At 39.4% G+C, this 12,943-nt stretch overlaps 1 protein-coding gene across 1 annotated transcript in view; it reads right to left on the reverse strand.

Annotated features, from left to right (window-relative positions):
* Positions 1 to 12,943, reverse strand: part of RAD18 (RAD18 E3 ubiquitin protein ligase) — a 99,370-nt gene that overhangs the window by 70,609 nt on the left and 15,818 nt on the right. The window contains exons 3-4 of the mRNA XM_029917209.1: positions 9,582 to 9,643; positions 8,066 to 8,136 (exon numbers count right to left, since the gene is read on the reverse strand). Of these exons, the coding sequence (XP_029773069.1) occupies positions 8,066 to 8,136; positions 9,582 to 9,643 (133 nt within the window). The remainder of the gene's footprint in view (positions 1 to 8,065; positions 8,137 to 9,581; positions 9,644 to 12,943) is intronic.

A 12,943-nucleotide genomic window follows, 5' to 3' on the forward strand; every position in this document is an offset into this window, starting at 1 on the left:
TTCGCTCAGCATGACACCCTCAAGGTCCATCCACTTTCCTACAAATGGCCATATGTCATTCCCTCTCATTGCCATGTAGTACTCCATTGTGTATATATACCACATCTTCTTGATCCACTCATCAGGTGATGGACATTTAGGTTCTTTCCATGTTTTGGCTATTGTTGACAGTGCTGCTATCAACACTGGAGTGCATGTGCTCCTATGCATCAGCATTTCTGTTTCTCTTGGGTAAATCCCTAGCAGTGCTATTGCTGGGTCATACAGGAGTTCTATGGATAGTTTTTTGAGGAACCTCCACACTGTTTTCCAGAGAGGCTGTACCAGTTTACATTCCCACCAGCAGTGTAGGAAGGTGCCCGTCTCTCCAAATCCTCGCCAGCATCTATAGTCTCTTGATTTTTTCATTTTAGCCACTCTGACTGGCGTGAGGTGGTATCTCAGTGTGGTTTTGATTTGTATTTCCCTGATGATGAGTGACGCTGAGCATCATTTCATGTACCTATTGGCCATCTGGATGTCCTCTTTGGAGAAGTGTCTCTTCATGTCTTCAGCCCATTTCTTCACTGGATTATTCAGTTTTGGGGTATGCAGTTTGGTGAGTTCCTTATAGATTTTGGATACTAGCCCTTTATCTGATATGACATTTGCCACTATCTTTTCCCATTCTGTCTGTTGCCTATTAGTTTTTTTTTTATTGTTTCCTTTGCAGTGCAGAAGCCTTTTACCTTGATGAGGTCCCAACAGTTCATTTTTGTTCTTGATTCCCTTGCCTTTGGGGATGTGTCAAGGAGGAAATTTGTTGCGATTGAGGTTGAGGAGACTGTTTCCCGCTTTCTCCTCTAGGGTTTTGATGGTTTCCTGCCTCACATTCAGGTCCTTTATCCATTTTGAGTTTATTTTTGTGAATGGTGTAAGAAAGTGGTCTAGTTTCATTCTAAATATTTTTAAATGAATAGTCAGAGTTGAGAGAGAGTGAGTAGAGGTGTACAAGAATGAAGACTGTCCATGACCTGGTAAATGTTTAAGTAAGGTGATGTGCACATTCATCATACTTATTTTCTCTGGTTTTATATATGTGTAAACTTTTCCAGAATAAAAAGTTTGAAAATAAAGAAAAGCTAAAACAGGGAGAAGGCAAAAAGAAAAACTTAAGGATCACCACCTTTGAGAGAAAATAGAAATAATGTAGAAATATAGAATCACAGTCATTCTCTTTTCCTGCCAGGATCTGGATTTGGTACAAAGACAGTTCTAAGAAAAGCATTCATTTCATTATGACAAAGTAAACCAAACACTATTCAACTAATGCATGAAACTCTCCCTGATAAACTACTTCCATGCTACCACAAAGGTACAACTTTTCAGCTAGGTGTATACCCTAGAGATGACCCTTTCTATCTACCCTTTCTGCTTTTATTCACAATTCAGATAAATTTTATTCTATTAATTTACTCTGTATTTCAGTACAGGCATATCTCAGAAATATTGTGGGCTTAGTTCCAGCCCAATGAAGTAACGCAAATATCACAAGAAAGTCCAATTAACTTTCTGGTTTCCCAGTGCATTATAAAAGGTCTGTTTACACTATACTGTAGTCTAATAAGAGTGCAATAGCATTATATCTAATAACCCACCTATGTTATTTGAAAATAGTTTATTACTAAACATGCTAACCATCATCTGGGCTTTCAGTGAGTCATAATCTTCTTGCTGGTGGAGAGTGGTGTTGCTTCAGTGTGACTGATGAGGGTGGTGGTTGTTGAAGGCTGGGGTGGATGTGGCAATTTCTCAAAAGAAGGCAACAATGAAGTCTGACATGTGGATTGATTCTTCCTTTCATGAACAACTTCTCTATGGCATTCACTGCTCTCTGACAGCATTTTACCCACAGTAGAACCTCTTTCAAAACTGGAGTCCATCCTCTTAAACCCTGCTGTGCTTTATCAACTAAGTTTACATAATATTCTAAATCCTTTGTTGTCACTTCAACAATCTTCACAGCATTTCCACCAGATTCCATCTCAAGAAACCATTTTCTTTGATCATCGATTCAAGTTTTATCATGACATTACACCAATTCAGTCTCACTGTAAGGCTCCACTTCTGATTCTAGTTATCATGCTGTTTCCACCACATCTGCAGTTACTTCCTCCACTGAAGTCTTGCACCCCTCAGAGTATTCCATGATGGTTGGGATCAATGCCTCCCAAACTCCTGTTTATGTTATATGTGACCTCTTCCCATGAATCATGAATGTCCTTAATGGCATCTAGAATTCCGAATCCTTTTCAGGAGGTTTTGACTGACTTTGCCCAGATCCATCAAAGGAATCACTATCTACAGCAGCTACAGCCTTACAAAAAGTATTTCTTAAATAATAAGACCTGAAAGTTGAAATCACTCCTTGATCCGCAGGCTGCAGAATGGATGTTGCATTAGCAGGCATGAAAACATCAACCTCGTACATCTCCATCGGAGCTCTACAGGTAACCAGGTGCATTGTCAATGAGAGTAACATTTTCAAAGAATCTTCTTTTCTTGAGCAACAGTTCTCAACAGTGGGCTTAAAATATTCAGCCAACCATGTTGTAAACAGATGTGCTGCCATCGAGGCTTTGTGGCTCCATATATAGAGCACAAAACAGAGTAGATGGAGCATAATTGTTAAGGGTCCTGGGATTATCCACAGGCTAAATGAGCACTGGCTTCAACCTCAGGTCACCAGCTGCATTAGCCCCTAACAAGAGAGGCAGCATGTCCTTTGAAGCTTTGAAGCCAGGCACTGACTTCTCTCTAGTTATCAAAGTCTCAGATGGCATCTTCTTCCAATAGAAGGCTATTTCGCTACACTGAAAATCTGTTGTTTAGCATAGTCATTCATTAATGAGCTCAGCCAGACCTTCTGGACAACTTGCTGCAGCTCCCACATCAGCACTAGAAGCCTCACCCTGCACTCATGTTATGGAGGGAGAAAGCTTCTTCCCTTAAACCTCATGAACCAACCTCTGCTAGCTTCAGACTTTTCTTCTGCAGCTTCCTCACCTCCCTCCTGTCTCAGCCTTCACAGAATTGAAGAGCACTAGGGCCTTGCTCTGGATCAGGCTTTGGTTTAAGAGAATGCTGTGGCCGGCTTGATCTTTTATCCAGACCATGAAAACCTTCTCTGTATCTGCAATAAGGTTGTTTGTTTCTTATCATTCATGTGTTTACTGAAGTAGCACTTCAAGAAGTTGGCCATTTGGCACAAGAGGCCTAGCTTTCAGCCCATCTCAGCTTTAAACATGGCTTCCTCACTAAGCTCAATCATTTTTTATTTGTGATTTAAAGTGAGACACGTGACTCTTCCTTTCCCTTGAACACTTAGGGTTATTCACTGGCCTAATTTAAAGACTGCTGTGTCTCAGGGAATAAGGAGATGCGAAGAGAGGGGGAGAGGCAGAGAGATGGCCTGTGGAACAGTCAGTACACGTGTATCATTTATGAACTAAATTCGTGGTCGTATAAGACTGCAGTTTGTGACACCCCAAAACAATTACAACAGTATTACCATAACAAATAAAATAATGAGAAACTTCAAAATACTTTAAGGGTTACCAAAATGTGACACAGTGACATGAAGTCAGCAAATGCTGTTGGAAAAATGGCACTGATAAGACCTGCTCAATGCAGGGTGACCAAAATCCTTCAATTTGTAAAAAAAAACAAACACTTGGGAAGTGTAGTAAAGCAAACTACAGTAAGACGAAGCATGACCGTGCACGCAGTGTAGTACAGCTGCACCACCACAATGATAAGAGTGTGCCCCTGCCACCCTGAAACTCCTTAGCCTCTTCATGTGCCCGCTACTGTGGGGGTCCTTTCGGCAGTGGAAATACAACAGAGAACAAAACTGTCTTGGTCCTCAGAAGCTCGCACGACAGTAAAGGAAGAAATATTAGATGCACACAACACGTATGAATGTGCTATGGGGAAAAAACGAAGCCAGGGAAGCCGTGCATGAGGAGGGGATGAGCTTGATACTCTTCACAGGATGGCCACAGAGAGCCTCACTGAGAAGGTGACCTAGGAAAAAACAGAGCCCGAAGAAAGTGAAGGACTAACCCATGTGGCTACCTGCGGAAACAGCGTTTCACTTAGAAATAACAGTAAGTACACAGCCTCTAGGGTCAGAATGTGATTGACATGTTTGAGAAACAGCAAGAAGGCCAGTGTGCCTGGAGAGAATAAACAAGGGGCAGAGAAGTGGGACATGAAGTCAGCAAGAGAGCCTGTTCTGTCGGGACCAGAGGACTGCCACTGCTAGGGTTCAGGCTTTTCTTCCAAATGAGATGGGACACCACCTCCAGACGATATTAAGTACGACCTGACTTTCTGTTTTAAAGTAACAATTTGGTTGCTGGCCTCAGAAGGACTATCAGAGACATACAGGAATAGGAGACCCCTAGAAGTGATCAAAGAAATACAGGCTGACGCTGGCCTGCCAGGATAATGCTGGCAGGGTGATGAAAAGCTGTCACACTCGGGAGACATATTAATGACGGCCAAGAGGATTTACTGACAGAATGACAGAGTTAGTGTGAAAGAGAAGGGTCAAGAAAGACACCAAGGTTTTGGGCCCGGGGCAAATGAAAGGACGGAGCTGCCATTTACTGAGGAGAGAAAGACGGTGGGGGCAGCAGATTTGCAGGGGGGCGGCGGGCAGCATAAGGAGTTGCTTTTAAGAGGTTCAAGTAGAGATATGAGACAGGCAGTGGGACAGAGGAGCCTAAAGTTTTGGAGTGAGACCTACCTGAAGATGTAAATTTGGAAGCCATGAATGGACATATTGGATTTAAAACCATGAGAGTGCTACAATTCACACAGCTTAATAGGGGTTATGTGAAAATATTAATTCTAAAATGGATCCTTAGAGTTAAACTGAATTGGCAATTTTCCCCTTCATTTCCACCACTCCTATAAATTTAAAGTGAGTTGGTATTATAATACCTAATAGCACTTACCATAGATACTCAGATTATTGGGATGAATTATGGCCTTTCAGGATAATAGTGACTCCATCAAGTATAGGACAATCCTGCCCATTTGTTAACTGTACAATAACCTTACCCCTTCAGAATGTGGCCAAGAATCAAGAAAGAAAATAGGTCTCTGGGTAGACATGAAAGAGAAACTCAGGGCAGTCCTGAAACGCAAGTGAAGTGAAGTCCATGGACTTCATTAACTAGCAAAAGTCCCCACAAACGCTGTTTTGATCCAAAACACGCAACAGCAGTCTAGGACCATTTGGCAACACAGGCAGAGGCCCACAAAAGCACAAATTCTTATTAGCACCTTAGAGTATCAACATTTAATACAGTGGAAGATGATACAAACACAGGTAAAATATAAATGATAATAATGACAGGAATCTTTTTTTAGGTTCCTTTGCTCCAGGTATTATGCTGGGTATCTTTTAGAACTCTTCATTTCCAACCCTTACAACAATCCTTGAAAGTATCAATAATATTATTCCCACTTTTCAGATGTGGAACAGAGGCCAAAGAGATTTAAAATTTTGATCACAGTCACATCATGGCTAGAACGGCCAGGATGAGAATCCAGTTCTGCCTGAACCCAAAGCTAGTACACTTTAAACTATACCATACAAAAAAGCAAAATTATATTCTACATACTCCCCTAAGATGCTAAAGGAATGATCTATTACAATTATCATCTAAAATGTCTGAATTCTTAAACATGGAGTAAATACCTGGAGAAAAATTCATACCTTGATGGGGACAGGATAAACCAAAGCAGTAAATGATGCTTTACGTTTGTAAAAATGACACTGATGTAGACTGGTTGCTACACAAAAATACTGAAACAGTGTTTTCTTACTTAGGTCAAGAATGATGTTCCACTTAGACAAAAATATTCTGATTAAATTTTGTTCCACACAACACTTTATAAAGAACATTATTTTAAATAAAACTGCATTAAGAAAAATACTCTTGTTCTTTGAAAATATATGGCTAGAGTTAGAAGAAAATATAAGATGTGAATGTCAGTCTTTTGGCTAAAAAACCTCTGGAATTATTCCAATACTCTTTTATTTCAGTTTAGAATATTAAAAAATTTTAAGTCGTGTCTTAAAATGGCACTGACAGATGAGAAAGAAACAAAATTGACAAACAAATATCTTACATTAGTCAGAAGATTAAACGTCTTCCCTCTTCAATTTTAAACCAGATATCAAACAAGTAGTGAATGTAATTAACTTGGATTTCATCTCTACTACTTATGCAAATGAAGTGCCACAGCAAGGTAGATACGACAAATGTCTAAGAAATGTTCACCATAAGGCAATTCCAAGGCTAACAGGGAGAAACAAACGATAAAATCCATCCCAAATCCACAAAGAATGCTTCTCACCACACCCACTATAATGAATAATTAAACAGCCCATCCCTTTCAGCAGTAAGTGGGAAACGGAGAGTTCAATCATTCCAAGGCCTCCTTTTAAGTTACTAAAAGGTCCGTGAACTCAAAGATATCGATCGCTTCTTTTCAACACATACTCGCTTTGTGATACTCCCTTTCTCCTAACAGCACAATTAATATGCTTTCAGTACCAGCTAGGAAAAAAAATAAGCCTCAAGATACAATTTTACTATCTCAGGGAAAATCAAACAGCTAACAAATTCCTTTCTTAAGACGTGGCTCCCCTCCTTCTCATGGACTTCAAAAGCTAACTGGTGAAAGACTTTAAAATAAAAAAAGTAACACACTGTAATTATGAGAATCAGAGAATCTCAGAGTTTCTTAACCTAGGAAATATCACCTTTTTATGACTTTTTTATGGAAATGACTAACCAAGCCAATTTCTAGAAAGTCATATTAGGCGAGTTCAGAGTACTAAATCTGATAATTTTCAGGACACAACTCAATGAAATAAATGTGCAATTCTATTGGAAGAAATCTCTTTATATTTTTAGAATGAATATAATGTGCCATCAAAAGTGTCCCAAAAGCTAAAAGGTCATACACTTAATGAGATGAGCACCTAACTATTAACTAAACACACTGTGTGCTTCTTTTTTTTTTTTTTTTTAACATTTATTTATATTTGAGAGGTAGAGTGAAACAGAACATGAGCAGGGTGGGGGCAGAGAGAGAGAAGGAGACATAGAATCTGAAGCAGGTACCAGGCTCTGAGCAAGCATTCAGCAGAGCCCAACGCGGGGCTCAAACCCACAAACCATGACATCATGAGCTAAGCCCAAGTCAGACACTTAACCCACTAAGCCTCCTAGGCACCCCTCAACACTGTGTTTGTAATGAAAATTCCTGACTGACTTGCATGATTAAAACTAAAAACTGAATTTCAAGATACTGTTTGGTAAAATGCGCTTTTTAATATCCCTCTAGGTGACCAAATTCACTTTCACCATCATGCATCTGACAGCTAAGAAATGAAGCTACATTTCTGAGCTGTATAAAGTACCAGCAATTACCTATGTCACATGGCACACCATCTTATACATGCTGAGTAAATCAGGTTAAGTATTAATGGGTTAATATATAACAGACACAGAAATGATTATAGATATGCATGTATACACGGGCTGATATACACATACGTATACATGCAAACGCTATCCAGCTCTGTCCACTGAGAAGGCTTAGAAGCAATGGCATCTCAGGAATAATGACCATACCTAGCTCCAGATCCTGATTCTAAATATCCAAAAAAAGGAACCAGGGCTCCTTGGAAAAATAGATGCTGGGGTGGGACAGGAAAAATAAAATACTTCTGGGTATCTTTGTAGTACCCAAAAAGTAAGTACTCAAATCTGCATTTTAATTCCTGTTTTTCATGACAGGAGACTTTCTGCTAAGCAAAGGAAGAAAATATTATTACCATTAGACTGTCCATGAGTGATTAATGACTATTGTCGCTTCCCTTCTTTACTTCAAAATATGCAATCCTGCATTCCTTCGTCCCCAAAAGTGCACAGAGTAAAGAAAGGACTCATATCAAAGACCAGAACAGTTAGGAGTTAGTCACAAAATTAAATCATACCGTGCAAAATTCAAGCTTTTTACCAGTTCGTCTAATATGCGGTTATTTTTTAGATCCGGCTCTGTGACTGTCTAGAAAGGAAAAACAGCAGATGGAGAAAGGTCACAAACAATAAAATAACTTGTCATAATCTTGTTTTGAAAATCCATGACCTATCCTCCTGAGATGTCCCATCCCACTAAGTCTTCCAGGAAAGCCTCAAAACAAAGTTCATTTATCTCATACTAATATGGAATTTTAAAACAGTGAATCAGCATCTCCTGACTGGAAGTCTGATAAAAGATCTCCAGAGGCCCCGGTAAAATCATATATGCTCTGTACTGACTAAGATAAAACCTAATATGAGCAAGAATCCTTATTCAAAATGCCATCCCAAGAATTCCCTAAAAAGCAGAACAGAGATGCTCTTTTAAGTGACCACATGGGGAGAGGCATTAGGTGTTCAAAGAGGGTTTAAAAACAAGATTGGTGCTGGAGCGTCTGGGTGGTTCAGTCGATTGAGCATCCAACTTTGGCTCAGGTCATCATCTCACGGTTTGTGAGCTCGAGCCCCGTGTAGGGTTCTGTGCTGGCAGCTCAGATCCTAGAGCCTTTTCCTGATTCTCTGTCTCCCTCTCACTCTGTTCCTCTCCACTCACATTCTGTCTCTCTCTGTCTCAAAAATAAATAAACACTAAAAACAAATTTTTTTAAACAAGACTGGTGTTCAGGAATGCAACAAGGAAATGACATATCTTGTAGTTATTTAGCATAAACGGTATGCAGTTTATCTCCTTGATGATACCATCTTGACAATGGCAAGTTGCAAAGAGATTAAACTTGAGAGCCAAACTGCACCATTTTTTACATAGGGAAACAGCTGGGAGACGTTCAATGCCCTCCTAGCACCATGTACCTAACAGGGGGGCCAAAGCAGAACCCAAACCCTTCAATCAGTCCCAGGTCCTTCCTATTAGACCTCACTGTCTCTTCTTTTTTTATTCCTATTTATGTTTTCTTGACCTTCTTAACTACCTTTGCACCTCCCGGAAATGCTTCACAAACTCTAACAACAAATTTTCTAGTGTTTTCCCTAAAGGTCTGGATTGGGAAAGAGGTAAGGGACCAGTTAGACTAGGTTCAGCCCATTGGTCATGATCTTAGCCATCCAAACAGATACAAAATACCAATCCTATGCAAATGACTAAACCTACCATCAGATTTTCCACACAAGGTGAAAAGTTATAAAACATCAGAAGCCATAAAAACATAGTTCATAACATTCAAAGAGTGCTACCTCCTGATCTTAAAATCAATTTCTACTTCCTAAAATACATTTAGGTTATCAGGAATCTTTATAAAAAATTGAACAAAGCCCATTTCTCCATGTATGTATTTTAGAGGCCCTTTCTGAACATATCTTTTATGTAGCCTAAATGAATAATTACACCTTTTCCCTTGGGCTTTTGTGTATATGTGACACAGAAATATTTGTACCAATTAAGTTTCAAAGAAAAAACAGGAAAGGAAAACTTACCACACAACAAGTTGGACACTGTGTTTTATAGGAGAGAAATTTTCTTATACAGAGAGAACAGTCTGTAAAAAAAAAAAAAAAAGCAACATAATAAATTAGTTAGGCTATATTAATAACATAGGAATCTGACTTCTAACAAAATCTAACTTAAGTCCTAGAATATTTCCATCATCTAAAATGTATCAGTATAACTTCAAAATTCTAACACTTCTTCTCTACCTAGGCATACTTACAAAAGTGATGGAAAAGCATTTTGGGGAGAGGGAAAAATATCAAATAATAATAATAATAATAATGAGTTCCTAGCATATCACAATTCCATAAAATGTAGGAAACATACATTTAAGACCTGGAATGTATACTGTCTAAATATGTCAGATATCCCTAGGCCTAACTTTCTAAAATATAAATTTTGAAATAAGATATATACACATGTAAAGCCTGTTTGGCTCAGTCATTAGGATGTTAGACTCTCGATTTTGGTTCAGGTCATGGGATCCCATCCTGCGTCAGGCTCCACACAGCCTGCTGAAGAGTCTCTCTTTCCTCTCTCTCCCTCCACCCCTCTCTCCTGCTTATACTCCCTCTCTCTCTCTTAAAAATTAAAAAAAAAAATTTTAATAAAAATAGGAAATAATATATATTGAGGTTATCAATTACATCTCGACTATAATTGATGTCGAGCATCTCACACATAACAAGCACTAAGAACAATATTCAAGGGAAGGTTCTTTATCTTAAGGAGCTAACAAAGTAGTGAGGCAACTTCAGTACAATTCACTGTAATAAATCCTAAGGATTTAGGCATGAAATTGGCATTAAGTAAATTCTTCACACCCAAGGCAGTATAAAATGATCTTCCAAAGGAAAAAAATGTGACTAAATAGAATGGTACCTTAATGGTAGCTAATTTGCTATCAGCCCAAATTCAGCTTAGTGAAGGGGCCTCATTAAAAAGGATTCAGTTTAGTTAAAGAGGAAGAGACAGTATGAGTTCAGATATAGACATCCAGGAAATGAAGAATTTGTGGCAACCTCAGCAAGAGCCCAGAAGGAAAATCAAAAGAATATCTTAAAAGAGAAGATAAAACAGGCAATGGGTTAAGTTCTTTGGGAGAAGCAAAGATGAATAAAGGGAGAATCCCAGTGTCCAGGTTTACAGGTAAGGAGCTTGGACGTCGTCACTACATCGCCATCTAACAACTAAAAAGTTGACCAGACTGAAAAATCAACCCTTCCTAGCTCCATCAGAGAAGTGAGCTTACAGGACTAACTGCTGCTCCCAAACTGTTGACACCGTCAGGAACCACAGCTTACCGGAGCAGAAGGCTCCACAAGAACCAGAGAAAGACCCTCTGCTAGTACCAGGGCGGGAATAGGAGAACCTGAACTGTAAAACTCGGGAGGGAGGAGTCTGAGCATTAAAAACTCCTGGGCGGGGGGGGGGGGGGCGCCTGGGCAGCTCAGTGGGTTGAGCGTCTGACTTTGGCTCAGGTCATGATCTCAGGGCTCATGTGTTCCAGCCCCACATCAAGCTCTCTGCTGACAGCTCAGAGCCTGGAGCCCACTTCGGATTCTGTGTCTCCCTGTCTCTCTCTGTCCCTTCCCTGTTCTCAAAAATAAATAAACATTTAAAAAAAATTTTTTTAACTTAAAAATTCCCAGGGGACCAAGACATAGGATGGGCCTCACATTTACATGAATTTCAGCTCCAAGGGTTCTACCTGGTATTCGAAGTAACAATCAGAAAAATCCCCTTGTCCTTCTGCAGGAAGTGAGGCAAAGTAAACATTTGCAATACACCAGAGCACTCTGTTCTTAACAAGGCCTACCCTGAAGAGAAACTACTTTACCAGACCAAAGTCTTCTGGGATATTATCAGAGGCCAGTTGACCTCAGGGAAGGGAAACAAGCTAGTTATTCTGTCGCACCCAAGGGGAGCAACAAACTGAGAAGCACTTGTGATGTTCACAGTCCAGCACACAGGATCCCTGAAAGAAAGACATGATTGGAGAACTACAGAACACTGCACTGCCCCGAAATCTCACTGCCACATTACTAAAGGTCTATTTAATACAGTTCTATTTACTTAGAACACCATGATAGGCTATTAAGAAAAAACTACAAGGCATACTAAAAAGCAAAAGACATAGCTTGAAGAAACTGCAAACATGAGAACCACAGTCAAATATGGCATGAAAGCTGGAATTAACGGACCAGGAATTCAAAACACTGGACAAAGGTGACAACATGGAAGAACAGATGGGTAATGTAAGCAGAGAGATGGAAGTTCTAAGAAAGTATCAAAAAGAAATGCTAGAGATGAAAAACACTGTAACAGGGGCACCTGGGTGGCTCACTCAGTTAAGCATCTGACTTTGGCTCAGGTCATAATCTCTTGGATGAGTTCAAGCCCTAGAATGAGCTCTGTGCTGTCAGGGCAGAGCCTGTTTGGGATCTTTTGTCCCCCCTCTCTGTGCCCCTCCTCCACTCACATACACGAGAGTGTGCGTGTGCTCTCTGTCTCTCTCTCTCTCTCAAAAATAAATAAACATTTTTTAAATGTAAAGAAAAACATTGTAACAAAGTGAAGAATGACTCTGATGGTCTCATTAATAGATTAGACACAGCTGAAGAAAAAAAATCACTTGCATTTGAGACTACCTCAATAGAAACTACAAAACTGGAAAGAAAAAAAAAAAGACTGGAAAAAAACCCAAAACAACATTTAAGAACATTTTGTAGTAGGAAGCTACACAGGTGTAATATACATGTAATAGCAATACTGCCAAAAGGAGAAGAAAGAGAGGGGGGGAAAAAACCCAGAAGAAATATTTGAAGCAATAATGACTGAGAATCCCCCTCCCCCCAAATTGTCAGAAAGCAAACCACAGATCCAAGAATCCAAGAGAACACCAAGCAGGAAAAATGCAAAAAAAACAAAAACAAAAACAAAACCCTACAACCTGATATATCTTATTCAAACTGCAAAAAATCAAAGATAAAGAAAAGGATCTTAAAAAAAGAGAAAGAAAAAGAAAAGAATCTTGAAAGGAGGGGGGGGGACATCTTAGCTATAAATGAACAAAGAATTATATCCAGCATCTCAGAAACCATGCAAGCAAGAAGAGAACGGAGTATTGAGAGAAAAGACCCATCGCCAACCTAGAGTTTTATGTCCTGTGAAATCATCCTTTAAAAGTGAAACAGAAACAAATGCTCAGACAAATAAAAATTGAGGGCATTTACTCCCAGTAGCATCATAAGATATGCTAAAACAACAACAACAATTCTTCAGAGAGGAGGAAAGTAATATAAGTGAGAAACTTGGATCTACATAGACAAAGGAAAAGCAGTAGAGA

The sequence above is a fragment of the Suricata suricatta genome, chromosome 12 (assembly GCF_006229205.1).
Source record: "Suricata suricatta isolate VVHF042 chromosome 12, meerkat_22Aug2017_6uvM2_HiC, whole genome shotgun sequence".
Lineage (NCBI taxonomy): Eukaryota > Metazoa > Chordata > Mammalia > Carnivora > Herpestidae > Suricata > Suricata suricatta.